This window comes from Strigops habroptila, chromosome 2 (assembly GCF_004027225.2).
Source record: "Strigops habroptila isolate Jane chromosome 2, bStrHab1.2.pri, whole genome shotgun sequence".
Classification (NCBI taxonomy): Eukaryota; Metazoa; Chordata; class Aves; order Psittaciformes; family Psittacidae; genus Strigops; species Strigops habroptila.
The window spans coordinates 91854224-91870852 of NC_044278.2; the positions used below are offsets into that span (position 1 = coordinate 91854224).

The window sequence follows — 16629 nt, forward strand, 5'->3', positions numbered from 1 at the left end:
ATAGTCAGTCTCCTAGTAACGATGTGGGGGAGTTAACCAAACCATTAAACTCAATAATTGGGAAGGTATGATGCTATGCTAGTTAATGCTTCCTAAAGGAGACGAATAATATAGCTGAGGTAGCCATTGTGATCCACTACTGGAGTGGTGGATATTGGAAGTCTCTGTTAAAGATCCCTTTCTTTAAAGACAGGACTATGGAGCTGTCAGTAAAAATCCTTGGGTGTAACTAGTAAGGCTTATTTGTGGTGTGGTTACTTGTGCTGCTAAGGAGGGACAGCATAGGAAGAGTGTAGGGTGCTTCCTTGCTGCTGACTTTCAGAGGAGGTGGTGAGGGTGCCTGGCCAGCTGTGGACTGCTAACATGGCTGAATTGCAGAGGATAGATACCAGAGTAATGGTAAGAGTCTGTGAGACATCCATGAGGGAAAATAGTGCTTCACAGTTGTCGGTGATTTAAGTGAGTCTGATTTGGAGAAGAATTTATCCCAGATAAATATTCTTCTCTTAATTTTTCAAAAGGAGCTTGTAAATGTCAGCGTGGAGGGCTCATAAAGCAGGCTTCCATGGAATGGTGCCTGTTGGTTACTCACTCTGGGCTTTTTTTGAGGGAAGTTCCTGTATGAATAAATGATAACTTGTCAGAATTAAGTCCCATTGTGTTTTGTGCTGGAACTTTTTCCTAATTGCCTGTGGTTATACTGAACAGAAGAAGTGATGAATAGCAAGAAGAGTTCAGTTGTACTGAGCTACTCACGGCAGAAGAAGTGTAGGCCGTGCAGAAGTACTTCATGTTTCTGGAGTAAGTTGAGTCATAGCAAGTAAAATTGTTTGTAGATAAATGCTACACTTGGAAATCCTAACTTGATGTAGACCTAGTATGGGCTGTGAGCTGGATTGCTCAGGTTGGAGGATCTGTTAAAGCACTTTCATTGTACAGAAGTTGAAAGCTGGTGAATCCTGGGAAAAGAAAAAGGCTGTTGTGGCACTCAAGTACACTGCAAGTCTACATGTGCAACGCCATGTGCGTTGCTCTTTCCCTGGTCCTGCCCCCACCCGTAAACCTCCTCAGAAGAAGGATGCACGTTTGAAATGACCTTCTTGAGGGAGAAAGAACTTAGTAAAAGATTCTGGAATTATGAATGATCTGGAGAAGTTAGAGACTTGCCTATTTTCAAGCTATCATGCCTAACTTTTATTTTGGTAGAAGTGGTGGCTGCAAAGTGACGGGCTCCAAACAAACAGTTCTTAACAAAAAGGCAGCTGTACTGTGGAACCCTTTGCTGTGCAAGATGTAGTAGCTATGAAGAGATTTAGGCACTTTGAGAAGGGGTTTGTGGGGAGGAAGCCTTTATGGTTTTGTGTGTGTTAAGATATTCCTTTTGGTTCAGAGGATTGGTAAGGCACAAATAACTGGAGGCTGAGAACATTTTGATGAGAACTGTAATAATGCTGGTCTTGTTCATAAGCCCCCTCCCTATGCGCTTAACACTTGTATCTTGCCGTTAGTGGCCTGTAGCGGGTGGGTTTGATCTGGCCTGATCTGTTAATTCATGCAACCTTTTTGTGTGAATTACTGAAATCTTTTATGGAACATTGGGGTGAAGTTAACTTTAAGGCTTGCATTGGTAATTGCTATGAACTTGCTTTAAGATGTCTAAATAAAAATGTAACTTTTTAAAAGCCTGAGATTTATATATATGTGTGTGTGTTTTGGGTCTCGCCAAACAGTGCTGATGTTGATGGTTTCATTTGCTAGACTGCTCACAGATGCAGTTCCACTAGCTTGTGGAGCACCTGCTCAGTCTGAGTTCTCACTAGGCAAATTACAGTTTCATCCCCAGAGATGTGGCAGATGGATCTCTTCAATACTTCTACACAAAGTGCAGGTTAAAAACCAGGTGAAAATGTATGAGGGGGGTATGACTTGTCTAATTTCTATTGTTGCTGTTATGGTTTCTGCTTTGCAGGGGCATACACATGTTCAGAAATGGTAGAGAACTCCTAAATACTGAGGAAGCTACACATGTTAAGTACTTGTATACAAGAGCTCTTTCGACTGCATATTCTCTTGTTTCTGTCCTTTCAAAGCAAAAGGAAAAAATGCTGTTGCATGCAAAGAGTCATGATAGTGAAATCTTGGATATTACTGTGACATTGCTACTTTGATCAAAATGTTGTCACTGTATATGATGCTGGTCACTTGCTCTATTGTACACCACCATCTGTGGTCTGACTCAGCACTGGTCTGCATTGCCAAGTCCCCAGGTCTGTGGCCTGTCCATTTTGACAGTTGAGCAAGCAAGGGTGGAGCTACATTGCCTTGGTCTTATTTCAGCTGATGAGGTAACCACTCTTACCAGCAGAGAGTTGGGGTAGCCATGCGTGTATAAAATGCCAGTAGGATTTGGGGGAAAGAGTAGAGGAGCACATTTATACTCTGAAAGGGTTGTCCTGGGACTGGAAATCTAAGATGCGAGAGTGGGAAACCAGTAATGAACTCTTTCCTTGGCCTCCATGAGCTGAAGCCCCATCCAGCTGGTTCTATGGGGTTTTTCCCTCTCCATTGTCTCAAACATCAGTGAACTGAAATCAGTGTGGAGAAAGGGTTACTGTTTGGGGAACCTCATATAGAGGTCCCTAGCCTGTCTCTGAAATTTAATAGTGTTGTGATGCTTTCTTTTCCTGTATCAGTATTGCAAAGTATCCAACTATTTCATGATTCAAGGAGCATTTCCAACACAGATGCCAAACTCCTTCAGAATTTAATCGTATATAGTTCAAACAAGGTGGTATCAAACCTTGCTATCAAACTGGTAAATAATTTAGTAATTTGTTAGCATAGGAACAGTATGTACTGACTTCTGCCAAAAATCTGTCTAAGGTACTCGGTTAACTGGTTTCATTAGTTGCTGTGAGAAACATAGATTGTCTGTTAGATGCAGAGGACATTGTTTTATAGATGTGCAATAAAACAAGGAAGGCTTTTTAAAAGGTACAAGTGTTAAAAGCCAATTAAGAAGAATACTGGCAGCGTGCTGATGTTCCTGTATTGATTGTGCTTGGGTTTGGTCAGAAGTGTGTGTTAGTAATTTGAACAGCCCCTAAATACTTGCCAGATAGCTCTCAGGAAAGGTCACTGATCAGAACTGCAGTCAGTGATAACTTCGAGGGGATATTTATTACTGAACTTGATGATCATTGTGGTTTGGACAGATTGTCAGCACAGCTGACTTCCAGCATTCCTTTCCACAGGGCTTGATGTGTAACCATTGTCCTTTTCTCTAGGCTCTGATGTTCCGCATCCAGTTCTTGGGTTCCTTCCTCACTCCCATTAGTGTTACACAGCAGACATACGGTTTAAAAAATGGAAGGTGTAAGCATAGAGAATAAAAGACTAAAATTTTATTTAAATGAATCTTAAGTGTTGCCAAAAATCTCAGAGTTTGGCACCAAAATCTTGGTAGTGAGAAAGAAGACACTACTACCTAGCAAGAAGAATGTTGAAACTCTGTCAAGCGCTGAGAGGTCTGCAAGCAGGATTATATGGCAGTGCAGTAGCAAGGAAGACTGATAAACTTAAACAATGTACTTCTAATAAAGCTTGATGCTGTTTTTATTCAGCTACTTAAGAATAGTTAGATCAGTTGAAATATTTGTCTTATTGGTGGTTCTGATGATGCAGCACGTTCCTGGTGAGTCACCCTATTGGTGTGCAGACCTGTGTTAATAGGACGTGGGCTGCATGAGTAGGATATGGGAATTGTGTTAAATTGCTGGCAGTGGTTTGGATTTAGCGATGGACAAGTTATTGTCAAGGGACTGCAAAACTAACTTTGAAATTGCAGTGTTGTTATTAAAGAAAATTGTACATAGAATCATAGAACAGTTTGGGTTGGAAGGGACCTTTAAAGGTCATCTACTCCAGTCAGTCTGCAATGGGCAGGGATACTTTCAAGGAGATCAGGTTGCCCAGAGACCTGTCCAACCTGACCTTGAATGTGTCCAGTGATGGGACATCTACCACCGCTCTGGGCAACCTGTTCAAGTGTCTCACTACCCACATTGCAAAGAAAGGTCTTCCTAATATCTAGACTGAATCTTCCCTCTTTTAGTTTAAAACCATTACCCCCTGGCCAGTTACAACAGGCCCTATTAAAGAGTCTGTCCCTATCTTATAAGGCCCCTTTACACATGCTCACCATGAGACTGGTCACTGTGTCTCACTTGGATTAAACTTCTTCACTGCAGCTCTGTTACAGTCACAGACAGTCTTCAGCAACTTAAAACTATTAAAACATTTTAACGCGATCAAGGAAGCAAGTTTGCTGTACTTAACACTGCTCTTTGTTTTGATACAATACCTGTTCTTAGAATGTGATACTACGTTTTATTCAGCCTTTACAAAAATGGTTTATGAAATGATGTCACTTAGTGCAGAGGCACTAGGGACAGGGAGTGAGGAAAGGAATTGGTTGCTGCAACTGCAGTCTCTTTGAGCAGCTGGTAGAGATTTTTTTTGTTAGATGGCCTCTTAGAACTAAATGTTAATGTCTGAGGGCCATAATGAGATGTTCTTCAGCCATAAAATTGCTGATCTGTGTATTAAACTCTATCTTCAGTATGTGAAAAATGTAGCCATTCTCTCAATACAAGACTTTTAAGTGGCAAATGCTTTGTGTGAGGAGGGTAGTCTTTAAAAACATCCCTTTACTAACCTGGTGTTGCAAATAGTTACCATAATTTACATGTAAGTGGCATTTGCAATTGACTTGTGACACATGAAGCCCTTCTGTTTCATAAGTAATATTAGGGAGCCATTCAGATCCCTGATTCTGTTTGTATTTTGTAGTGGAAGGGGCTTTTCTCTATTTAAAGGGTGGAAGGGGTTTATTTCTGTAAAAAAAGATGGCATGATACAAAAAATAAATTGGAATTTGTGAAGGGCAGTTCCTCAGTGGGAGCAGCAAAGCAATGTAACATGGGATTAAAGTCTCCTTTTGCTCTCCATTGTCGTATCCTTGTTACTAGTATTTTTTTGTTACAGTTCCTTCCTAGATGCTGTGCCTGTTTGACCTCCATGTAGAGGCACCTGATGCTTTCCTGAAAGTGCATAAACTGATATGTAGATTGATTGTATGGCAAAGTCTGCAAGTAGATTATATTTTGGAGTTAGTGTTGAAAAAGGGACTAAGCCAGGATGAGTTTTTGCCAGAGGAGGTAACATCCTTCCAGGAACATCTGGTAGCAGAAGTTCTGGATAACATTTTGGCCTTGCCAGAATCTCCCTTTGAGGTTTCAAGCCTGTAAAAATCGTGATTTGGCTCTAGTTTTAGCAGGAAATTATTGCCATAAAAGGGTGCTGGGGAGCCTCACATTAAGCAGAACAGATAAGGCTGTTTAAAAAAAGAAAGGAAAAAAAACCTCACCCACAAACAGCAACAAAAAAACTCCCAAACAGCCACAAAAAAAAACCAACCCAGCATATTCGCTTGAGCTTTTAATATACCAAAGACTTAGTGCAATGTGACAGATACTAATGAATGCATTTCGGTTGTATTTGTTCTAATTAGAACAAAACTTTAGAATACATATGGAGACAGCAGGTTTCTAAACTATGAAATTCCCATCTGTACTACAAAATTAGATGGTATCATATGGCAGCAAACTGGTCTCCTGTAAACAAGTTGCAGGTGGAGCATGGTGTGCTCATTCACGGGTTTTGGACAGACAGAAGTTTAAAAGCAGTCCGTTCATGACGTTTGGATGCTTTAAAGCTCCAGGCTTGTCCATGGAACTGAATCTGTCAGTCTTTCAGTGTATCTTTGTTGCTGGTGAGAGCCAAGTAATTGTATCAAATCACGGAATGGTTTGGGTTGAAGGGACCTTAAAGCTCATCCAGTTCCAACCCCCTGCCATGGGCAGGGACACCTTCCACTAGACCAGGTTGCTCAAAGTCCTTTTCTCTTACGTGGGTAAACATTTAAGCCAATGTATTGGTATAAATACATAACTTATTTCCACCCATTGTTGGCCTTTAGAAAAATGTGATCTTGTTTCTCCCTCAACAATCTGAAATTTGTTTACAATTATTTAAGTTCGGTTCTAATTCTAGGCCTGAGACTGAACTCTGTAGGATAAAAATGTCAGAACAAGGATAATAGATGTGATTTCTTCAAGTAGTTAATCTATTTTAAGTGCACACTTGACTCATGTAGCTTCTGTTCTATGGTTAAGCATTGCTGTATATTTGCAGTTTCACTCAACATTGCAAGAGTTGTAGAATCATGGATGAATGTTCACTATTCTGTTACTTTTTTAGGCATACCTGAATAAATTTAGAAAGAACACTTAGATCATTGTTGGTATTATGATTCTTTAAAGATGATATTAAGTGTCTTAAGAAAGAAAAATAGGTGAATGGGAGAATTTGACCTCCCCCTAGAAGGAACTCCAAGTTTTGCTGCAACCTGGTTTATTTCAGGTAAACTAGTTCTCAGTTTAAAATTCTCAAAGGTTTTTTGTTACTGCTGTTTAAATGTTAATTGCCGTAGTATAACTGTTGCCTCTGATGGGAACTCCCTGGCTGTCCTGCCAGGAGTCAGCCAGGCAGAGCAACCTCATCTGATAGCAAGGTGAGCTCTCCTTTGTTTTGAGGAGTGATTTAGATGACCGCCAAAGGTTGCTGCTGATCTTAATTATTCTACGATTTAGACTCCACTTAATCATGGTTAACTGCAAGTGTCTTGAGTTTCAGGCAGCAAAGACTTGCAAACTATCTGCAGTTAAGTCCTTTCCCTTAGGCTGGAGGCACTTCAACCAATTACCCAGAAGTAAGCATAGGCATGTTTCTGTATTGCTTGCATCCTGGGAAGAAATGCAGTGATGTATTATGGCTGCAAAGGAGTTACTACACTCTGCAGTTATTTAACACAGACTTTACCTCTGTTCTGGAAGATCGATGGAGTGGGAGTGATCTATGAGACTGTTCAAGTACTCAAGCACGGAACTGAAATGACATTTCTCCTGAGAACAGCTGTCTAAATTACAGCAGGACAATACACCTTATTAACTGAAAATAGTGCCAAGTTAAACCTGATTTGTTTGGAGGTTTTTCCAAGTTAAAAAGCTTAAATGACCTTAAGTCATTCATGCTTACTGAGACAAGCATGCCTTTAACTGGCTGAAGTAAATTCGTTTTAAATTGATCAACTGTAGTGATCAGTAATCATTTAAATTAGTAAGACGTTGCTGACTTGTTAGCATCAGGTAACATCTTTCAAAAGAAGCAAAGGGACCCAGGTGCTCATGTAGGGTTTTTTTAACTTCTTCCCAAAGTTGAACCACATTGTGGGCCGGTTTGGTGATTAGGTAAATGATACCCTAAATAGGTCTAAAAGTAGCCCTTAGGTGTAGTATTCCAGCTAGAAATCAGGTTGTTGGTTTGTTGTTGTGTTTTTGGTTTGTGTTTTTTTTTTAATACCCAGGTAAATTCTCCCTCCTGGATATCTGTATACAGATTTTAAAGGTTATGATAGGTCTATCCAACTTCATGGTTACTCTCTTCCTCCTGAAAGCGTACATCAGCAACAAGGAAAGTCTTCTGTCTGAGACTTCTTACTCTGGGAGGTCACTGCACCAAGGAAGTGGGATGTTGAAGGGAGTGTCTAGACTCTAAGCCTTCCCAAAAGTTCAGGATTTCTGACTTGGCTCTCTTTTAAGAATTTCCCAGTCAAAGCAGACATTCCTACTTGCCTTCTCTATTTCAGTTGAAAAGGGATTAACAACTTTTCATAAAAAAGAGACCATGAGGTAGAGCATTGGCTGCATGTAAATGAAAGTAGAGAGTGTTCTGAATGCTGAAAAAAAGGCAATGTAATAGGAATAGTCATATTGAGCTAGAGGTTGTTAGTGATCTGATGGCCATTCCTTGCCGAAAGAACTGTCTTTGCAATAGTATGTTAAGGTACTCTGGGTTTAAATGCATTTCAGTGATTATATTCCATCTTTTTTCCAGAAATGTTATGAACAAAAACAGTACAAAAATGGACTCAAGTTCTGCAAGATGATCCTCTCTAACCCAAAATTTGCTGAACATGGAGGTAAGTGCAGACTCAAAAGATTTTTCAAGGGTTTTTCTGTGGGGTTTTTTTTCCCCTCCTATCATGAGCCTAAATGTATAATCAGTCTATTCCATATTATTAGGAACGGAGCTCGTTGGTGAGTATGATTCTGTCCTTAGGACTGAATAGTTACTGGAGGTTTTCAGGTTTTGTGCATTCAGACCAAATTTCCACCCTAGTTCAGTCAAACACTCCTGTGCGGTGGGATGATGAAGATCAAAATATATGGTGGAAGCACACTTCAGTGAAGCTTCCAAGTAAGTTGCCTTTCTAGGTTTCTGGGTCAGAATAATAGTGTGGGATTTTCTTGTATTCTCACATTCCTGTTCAATAGCAAGCCCAGCCTTTTTTTTTCTTTTTTTCTCATATGGCATCAAGGTATTCCACCAACAAATTAAAAATCTTGCCTTTTTTGTCAAGTTCATATTCTTAAATTTTCTGTACTGCATACCAAATTGCTACTTATAAGGAGCAAAGTTAACTGTAATACTGTTGGTGCTAAGACTTGAAGCTAAAGACAGAATCTGGAGATCCTATTCTGATAAATACTGCAGGAAATTGGACAGCAAAACCTGTCAGAACTTAATCCTGGCCTTACTGTATTACAGAGTTTCTGTTCATGGCTCAGCCAATCTTTCCTTCTGATAGAGTGAATTATTCTTGTTTGTCTGCTGTTGAAGCAACCTAACACTGAGTGTGCATGTACTGTGTCAGTAAAATTATTTTCCTATTTGACATTGTCAAATCTTGGCAAAATGTTCGACTAATCCTTTTCATGCTTCCATCAGTCTGCTATTTCTTTGTTGTCTTCATTACTTCCCTAGAGATAAAAGTACAGTTTGCTTCTTGCTTCAAAGCTGGAATGGCTTTTCCAGTTCTGATCTAATGCATTTGTCTCCACTAGCACTTGTTTTTATAACATCTCAATATACATGTCCCTTTTCTGCTTTCGCTGCCTCTTAAACTTTTCCAGGACAACTAGCTGCCTTGGCAGTCCACATACTACTTGGGCTCTGAGCCACTAATGGCTTTGAAGCTTGGGAGCAGAGCCTGGAATGAACAGCTGAAGCAAAACTAAGCTGATGAAATGATCTGATGGGAAGCTGCACTGTTGTCACACTTAGCTTCAGAGACAAGGAATTTGAAAAATGTAGAGAGAAGGTGGCAAACAGATGGATTGCTGTGGCTGGGCAGTTATCTCCCTGGTATGGGAAGGTAGGAGTAGCTTGCCTTCCTTCCCACAGTGGGGATATTCTTTTTTCAAGTTCCCTGATATTACTGAGAAGGCATCGTTCTAGCTTTTTCTGTCCTTACAGTGTATATGTAGGACAACTTGAAAACAAACTAGAATCATTGGCTCATTTTGGGTTATTGTTCACTGTAGGTGTACTTCTACAGAAAACTGAATTAAACAGGTCTATCAAACTTCAAACTGCTGTTAGGTCTGACCTTGAGATGATGGACCATTGCCACTGATACTGGGGAAAAGGTTGCAATTGGAAGAAAACCAGCGTATTATGATGAAAATGTGACTCATCTTCTGGCAGGAGCCAAAACTCTTATTTAGGGGGAAAAAAAAAAAAACATATGAATCTGGAACAGCTTTCAGGCATAGTGCAGTGTGTTTCCCACAGTGTTACTTGGAGAATGGCAGAAAAGGGAAAGCAATAGTCATACCAATGTATTATTTGTAATCTTGTGCCTCTCAATGTTGATTAAAATGCTACTAGTTTGAGAAGGCCTTTTAACCCCAAAACACCATAGCAGGAAATGCGCTTCTCAACTGATTCTTTGTAAGCAACCTGTAATAGTGGAGCTGACTGTGACGGACATCGGTTCCTTATGCTATGACACAATCTAATGATTTTCTTGTTTTTTCTTTTTCCGCCTCCCCTGGAGTTTTAACATGCATTGAGAAGCTCTCTAAAATTGCTTTAGCTTATTGTTAACTCCCTTAGAGCCAGTTAAATGTATTTTTTTACTTAATAAACTTAGTGTTGCTTGTGTTCATCACGTCTGTATGATGATGTGCAGTGGTCTTTTTAAGACCATTTTGAAGAAAGGAAATGTTTCCATATAACAGTCTTCAGCTGCGTGAGGCTGCTGTCCTGATCTAAATTTATCTTTTAATGAGGAACTTCGCTGTGTAGCAACTTCAAAGGATATCTGCACTGTAAAACTGGCATATGGGAAGTCAGAAACATAAGTGTATGGTATGTCTTGCAGAGACGCTGGCGATGAAAGGACTGACCCTGAACTGCTTAGGGAAGAAGGAAGAAGCATATGAATTTGTTCGTAAAGGACTTCGTAATGATGTAAAGAGTCATGTCTGTATCCTTTGTAGTACAAAATCTGATCTTTTTGCTATACGTTCTTACTTCTGCTTGTATGTACTGATGTAGGAACAAAGTCATAGTTTTGAAATACATAATGTGGTCTGCATAAAGTCTAAAGGTGTGTACAGTGAATATTAATTGGTGATCACATACTTGAAATAAGGTTTTATTTTCCTTTCTACAGTTCTGCAGAACCTTTAGGAAAAATGCCTTTTACATTTATCTCTTGGGAAAAGACCATCTGTAATGGTATAGCTTGTAAAATCTGAAGTTTCCTTCTCTCAGAAAGGTGTAAGAAATCTAATCTAGAGGTGTTCTGAAAGAACTTATTTTGCGGCTAAATTTTAGGTAATGCTTTAGGTCTCCTGGCTAGATAACTACTACTCTCTTCTGAGCTCGTCTTCCAAGTTTGTACCTGTAAACTACTTAACAGCTATTTAGACAGCTACTCCCAAAGCCCTTCTGTTTAAGTCATAGGTAGAAGCCTATTCCAGATTTGCACAGAATGCCTTACTTGTTCTGTGTGTATTTAACTTGCATGTTAAGGGGAAACTTTCCCGTTAAAATTTTTAAGTTTTTAACAAAATCTTCCTTTAGTATCACAGGAAACACTTTCTGAAGACCGTGTAGGTAAGACGAAGGGATAGCTGTTTACACCATTCCCTTGTTCAGGGAGCTTGAGGTTGGAAAAATCTGCTATTAACTCTCATAACCTCCATACACTTAGAGGTGTGCCATAGAGCTATCAAAGATAATTTGTGCCTTCTCGATTCTAAAAGCTGAATACCTAAGCAATACTAAAGCAATTTTAATCTAGGTGTAAGAAGTCTTGCGCCTGGAATCAGGGAGCAAAAGAATCTGGGTGAGTCAGTGGAGAGTTTGGGGGGGGGTTCTCATTCCTAAATAAAATTCCAGAGTGGGTTTTATCAGCATTAGTAGTTCTTGTCTACAGTTCACGCTGACTCTTAAAACTGGCAGACTCCCCTACAAATGCTGGAGGGATCTGTGATTTTTCGTGTCTAATCTGGGGGGTGGTCAAAGGGACTCTGTTCCTGAACAAATTTAAAAAAAAAAAAAAAATATGTATTTTGGTTATGAGTTTCAGTGGCTTTTATCACTGTTTAACTGACTCATTAAACTTAGCTTACTTTTAGAAGGCTACAGGATTTGTTTTCTGAACTCAGATAAAGTCTAAACTTACCTGAATGATACTAGGCACAGATTTATTTTTTTTTTAAGCTGCATCCATAGAACTAGCTCTGCCAAAGCAAAAAATTCTAACTTTGTGCATTCAAGTGTATTGTTACAGCTCTACAGAGAATCCCCTAGAGTAATCAGTCTATGCAGAATTACTTCTTTAGTGTAGTGAAGTAGTAGCGAATTCATTCAAGACGAGGCATCAGATTTGTCACAGTACTTTCAGTTGTCATCTCTTTGTAAATTCTAAAGAAATAGCAAACCTCTTTTACTACTATCATGCTTTAAGAACACTTAATGTGCTATCATAATGTCACTGCCCAAATATCTGAATCTTTCCTGATGGTCCGGCTCCAGTACGTGGGGAAAGTCAAGACTAGAGTATATATTCTAGTCCATGAGAAATAGATGTGAGGCTGAGCTGCTTATTAAAGATTCCATCTACATCCTTTGCAAAGGCTTGTGACTAGCCATGGCGTTCTCATGAAAGCTTGAAGGCCTGTTGATCCTCAGTGTTACCTAAGCAGAGCTTGAGACATTCTCTAAAATAATGTTTACATCTCCTTTTTTATGTGAGCTTAATGCTTGTTATTTGGTTTAAAGGGAGAGGCGGGAGGTAGCCACTGAAGTCACCTCATTCCAGTAGCTGGTTTTGAGGAGGTGCAATACATCTATGTGTTCTTATTTTCTTGGGGTACCTTTTAAAGGTGCTTTTGATTTATTTTGTCATCTGTGCTTTTTAGAAAGGACATGGTGGAGGGTGTTTAAAATACAGCTGGTCACTTCAGTGTTGTTTAAGGAGTGGGAGATTTTAATTATTCTATGTTTCCCCACATTGAGGTCTGTAGGGAAATGGCCATTGTAAAATGATTTAGAAATCCAGAAACTTTCTGGTCAAACTACATGTTATAGTCAGGACACTGTAGGGACACATGCAAGACTGCCCAGAGCTGTCTATGGTAATAATTGGTAGCACTGTGCTTTATTGGCTTGTGTCAGCTGTTAAAATTTCTTAATGCTTAGTCTTGACTACTGTACATACTTACTTCTGAATGGGTTTGTGCTTTTCTTTGCTCGACTGCTTGGTCAAGAATATGATTTATGAAAGAGTTAGCCAGATTTCCTGGATTCAGTTGGTATGGTAATGATGCCTGATAAATTACTCGAAGTATCATCTTAGTTTCAGTACACTGTTAAAGTGCACATAAATTCTTTTGGACTGAACTGTCATTCTCTAGATGAGAATCTAAAATGCCAGTAGTTCTGATGTAGGTATATGAAGATGTTACACTTAACTGTGATCCATGTCCTGAATCCTTGAACTCAAATAGGCAAGGCAGGATTTACAGAAAAAAGTAGCAGTACTAGACCCAGCTGCTGTAACTGTATCCAAAATTGTTTTTTTCCCCTTTCCCATTTAGTCTTACATCCTCACGGCAGTGACAGCAGCCCTCCTAGCAGTCTCAAAGGTGCATGTGGAGTTTTTGTGGGCTTCAGCTGGCTGAAATTAATTTAGTGTTCCTGTAGAAATGCAGAATGGGGTCTTTTGCCTGTTAGAAATTTTCTTCAGGCTTAATTCTCACAAGTCTCTTCTTTTGGCTGAAGTCTTGTATCTAGAACTGACTTCAGGACATGAATCTTTCTAAGAAAGCAGGATCTTACAGTTCTGTTTCTTTCATTAACTTGAACAGGTTAACCCACTGAAATGCAAAATTTAGAAATGATTGTATCTTTGGAGGAAACAGTTGCTTCTGTTTCAATTCAATAGCATAATAACTCTTAAGAATTTTATAATTCTTAAGCACTGAGTTATTTGCGTCATCTTAATTGAAAGCGGGTGAGGGATGCATGTACCTCTCCCTAGGATTTGCTGTGTTTTGCTGCTTCAGGGCCACATGGGAGAACTTTTGAGCCACGTCTAATTTGAAAATCAAAGTACATTCATATCTGCTGCTGTGGAAGATGTTGCCTTAGTGAGCTACTAGTAAGCTGGAGTAGCAAAAGGTAGATAATGACAAGTAATCTTTCTTCTAAAAAGACTTCTGGAAACTAATGTAAATACACAGCGTAATGTGTTGCTATGACATATGTTGGTTTCATGCCTTGAATTCGGAATCTTTCCAGGATAAAAAAGGATGCTTGTGAGAGAAAAGTCTATTGAAATGACACACTACTCATGGAAATCTGAGATGCTGAGAATGCGACAAAAGCTTTTGACTTTTGAAATGCTAAGGTTTCCTTTTGTCAGTGAATAAAGTGAGCCTCTGTTTATCTCTTACTATAAAATCTGGAGACTAATCGAGGTTACAGATAGGCAAATGAGGAAAAGTAAAACTTGTACACCAATTGTATTGTCAGAATGAGACACTTCTAAGAGTAAGAAGTCCTACTGTAGTTACAGTAGTATATTACAAACAATACATCTCTAAGAATAACTCTTCTGGGGCTTGTGGAGTTTGAATCATTTAGTTTGTATAACAGTGGGGTTTTGGGAGATGTATGAATGTGACGTAACAGAAGCTTTTTATAATTTATTTTTTTTTTTCAAAAGAGAGTTGGAATTCTTGTAAGTAAGCAATAATATTTTAACATGTGCCAGTAAAGTCTAGCTGCAGTAACGAAACTTAATTTATAACGATGTTGATCTTCAAGGAACATGTCGAGTTGTTTGGTAACACAAATACACTGTAGTCACTTGAAACTTGTCAGTGTATTTTCCTTAACGTGCATTAGGTTGGCATGTCTATGGTCTTCTGCAGCGTTCTGATAAGAAATACGATGAAGCCATCAAGTGTTACCGGAATGCACTCAAGCTAGATAAAGATAATCTACAGATCTTGAGAGATCTCTCTTTGTTGCAGATTCAGATGAGGGATTTAGAAGGATACAGAGTAAGTATTCTCTTTGCATTCCCATTTATTGCTGTTCACATGCTCTTGTTATTCTATCCATTACTAAGTCTTCTGTTGGTAGTAATTCCGTTGCTACTTGATTTTGCTGTTTCAAAAGTGTTTTAAGCTCTTTGTTTAGGAAAGCATGAAAAGTATTGCAGCAGAGCTCCATATAATGTTGAGAACAGAACTAAAGTACAGTTATTCAGTACAATTTGACTTGTAAAAAGGCTCTCCTTGTAAAACTCTAGTTCTCAACTTGTTTTTCACTAAAATAATAAAAATAAAAAGGATAAAATTTAAAGGTTAGCAAGTAGGAGTACTTACTGTGCTGTTAAGTACTGCAAATGGTGTTTTGGGTGCCTATAGTGAAGGTGTGTTTTGTGAGAAGTACACTATCATGTTTCTCTTGAGTATCTTGGAAACTTGCCCCCCATGATGATTGATTTCTTGAACCCAATACTGATGTTATAAATAAAACCTTAAAGTTTGTCTAAAATCAGAGTTAGTGGTTTTAAAATGGCTGAACCGATTTGGCTGTGAAATGCAAAAGTCTTGCTCCTCTTCTGTACACTATTTCATGTGAAGTAGAGGGCTGGATTGTGGGCTTTGGCGTTAGTTGATCTCCTTCACTGAGAAGGTTGAATTTGCTAATGCAAGAAAAGGGAATGACTGACCTGGGGATATGATTTGGCTCAGAAGGGGGTCTGAGAAGTGCTGCAGCAGCGTAAGTATGAGGACCTCGTGTCTGGGCGTGAGGAGAGTGGGACTGGTCTTTCAGTGGCAGTGAGCAGTTTTCCAGTGGAAAAACCTCTCTGAGATTTCAGAGCTTTGTTTTAGGAAATAATTTAGGCCCTTAAGAGGTACTCTTGAAAATGACAACTCTTGTGTCCCAACAAATAGATTTTAAGCTTTGTGCCATGACTCCTGTATTTAGAACATAAGCTCCCATGATTTATGTGACAGAAACATGTTGCTTTTTCCCATGCTGTAAGAATTTAAAAAGTTGTCTAGGGCTTTTGAAAAATCTTTTAAAATATAAGCTGTACTGGTGGTAAATCATCATGAAGTTGGTGTAACTTTTTTTTTTTATTTAACATCTGTTACTTTAAAATTGCTTTTCTTTTACTGAAGGAGACAAGATACCAGCTACTTCAGCTGCGCCCCACACAAAGGGCTTCCTGGATTGGATATGCCATTGCATACCACTTACTAAAAGATTATGATATGGCCTTAAAACTACTTGAAGAGTTTAGGAAGACCCAACAGGTAAGACTTCCTGTTCTGGAAAGAGAAACTTTTCTGTATAAGAGATGGAATCTGAGAAATTAGTTATTTTTAATTAGGAACTAGTTAAGAATTGGGAGGAAATTTGTTACTTTGGAGCTTTCTGCTTTGAGCAGAAAGATTGCCAGAAGCTTAGCGGCTGATGCAAATTATACAGGAATACTTTGCCACTCTCAATATGCTCTTAAGAGTTGAGGTTATAAGGGTAGACTGATGTGGAGCAACTGAGTAAGTTAATGTTTGTGAGGCTTGTAGCTAAAGAAAACCTGTGATGATCCTGTCCCTTTTACAGTAGGGAAAACTTCAGAAAATACTGTTCAGTGTTGAACGTGCTTGTTTGCCCTTTCTCCTGCCATAGCCTGGAGGCCATTACATCTCCACAAAGAATATGAAAAGAAACTTTTTCATTGATTTGTATTCATCTATATATTATGCACTTAAAACCACATGCTTGGTGTCAAGGAAGCATAGGAAAGCATAGCTGAAAAATCTTTGAGAAGATTTGGTGTGACTGAAATTTGTTGGAGTAAATGGTACGTTGCTAAAATTGTTGAGTATAACCTTTCTTTAAGAGAGACCATTCCGTTACTCTGTTACTGGTAATGCAGAACTATAAAGTCTGAATAAACAGAACAGAGTGGATGTGTTGATTATTCTGTAACATGGAAAGAAAACCCATGTTTATAGATGAATTTGGCTTGGGAGGCATTCTGGAAGTATCATATGCAGGTGATAAGATATCACCTAACCTATAGACTTCAATGTTTTCAAACAAAAATCTTGCATCCTCTCTGAG

General features: G+C 39.0%; 1 protein-coding gene across 2 annotated transcripts in view; it reads left to right on the top strand.

The window, feature by feature from the left end:
- The window catches only part of NAA16 (N-alpha-acetyltransferase 16, NatA auxiliary subunit), a 64830-nt gene that overhangs the window by 4212 nt on the left and 43989 nt on the right, over window positions 1-16629 (top strand). The window contains exons 2-5 of one of the 2 annotated variants that reach the window (XM_030475977.1): window positions 8017-8101; window positions 10349-10453; window positions 14389-14546; window positions 15678-15815. In XM_030475977.1, the coding sequence (XP_030331837.1) occupies window positions 8017-8101; window positions 10349-10453; window positions 14389-14546; window positions 15678-15815 (486 nt within the window). The remainder of the gene's footprint in view (window positions 1-8016; window positions 8102-10348; window positions 10454-14388; window positions 14547-15677; window positions 15816-16629) is intronic. The other variant, XM_030475978.1, reaches the window with a different exon arrangement.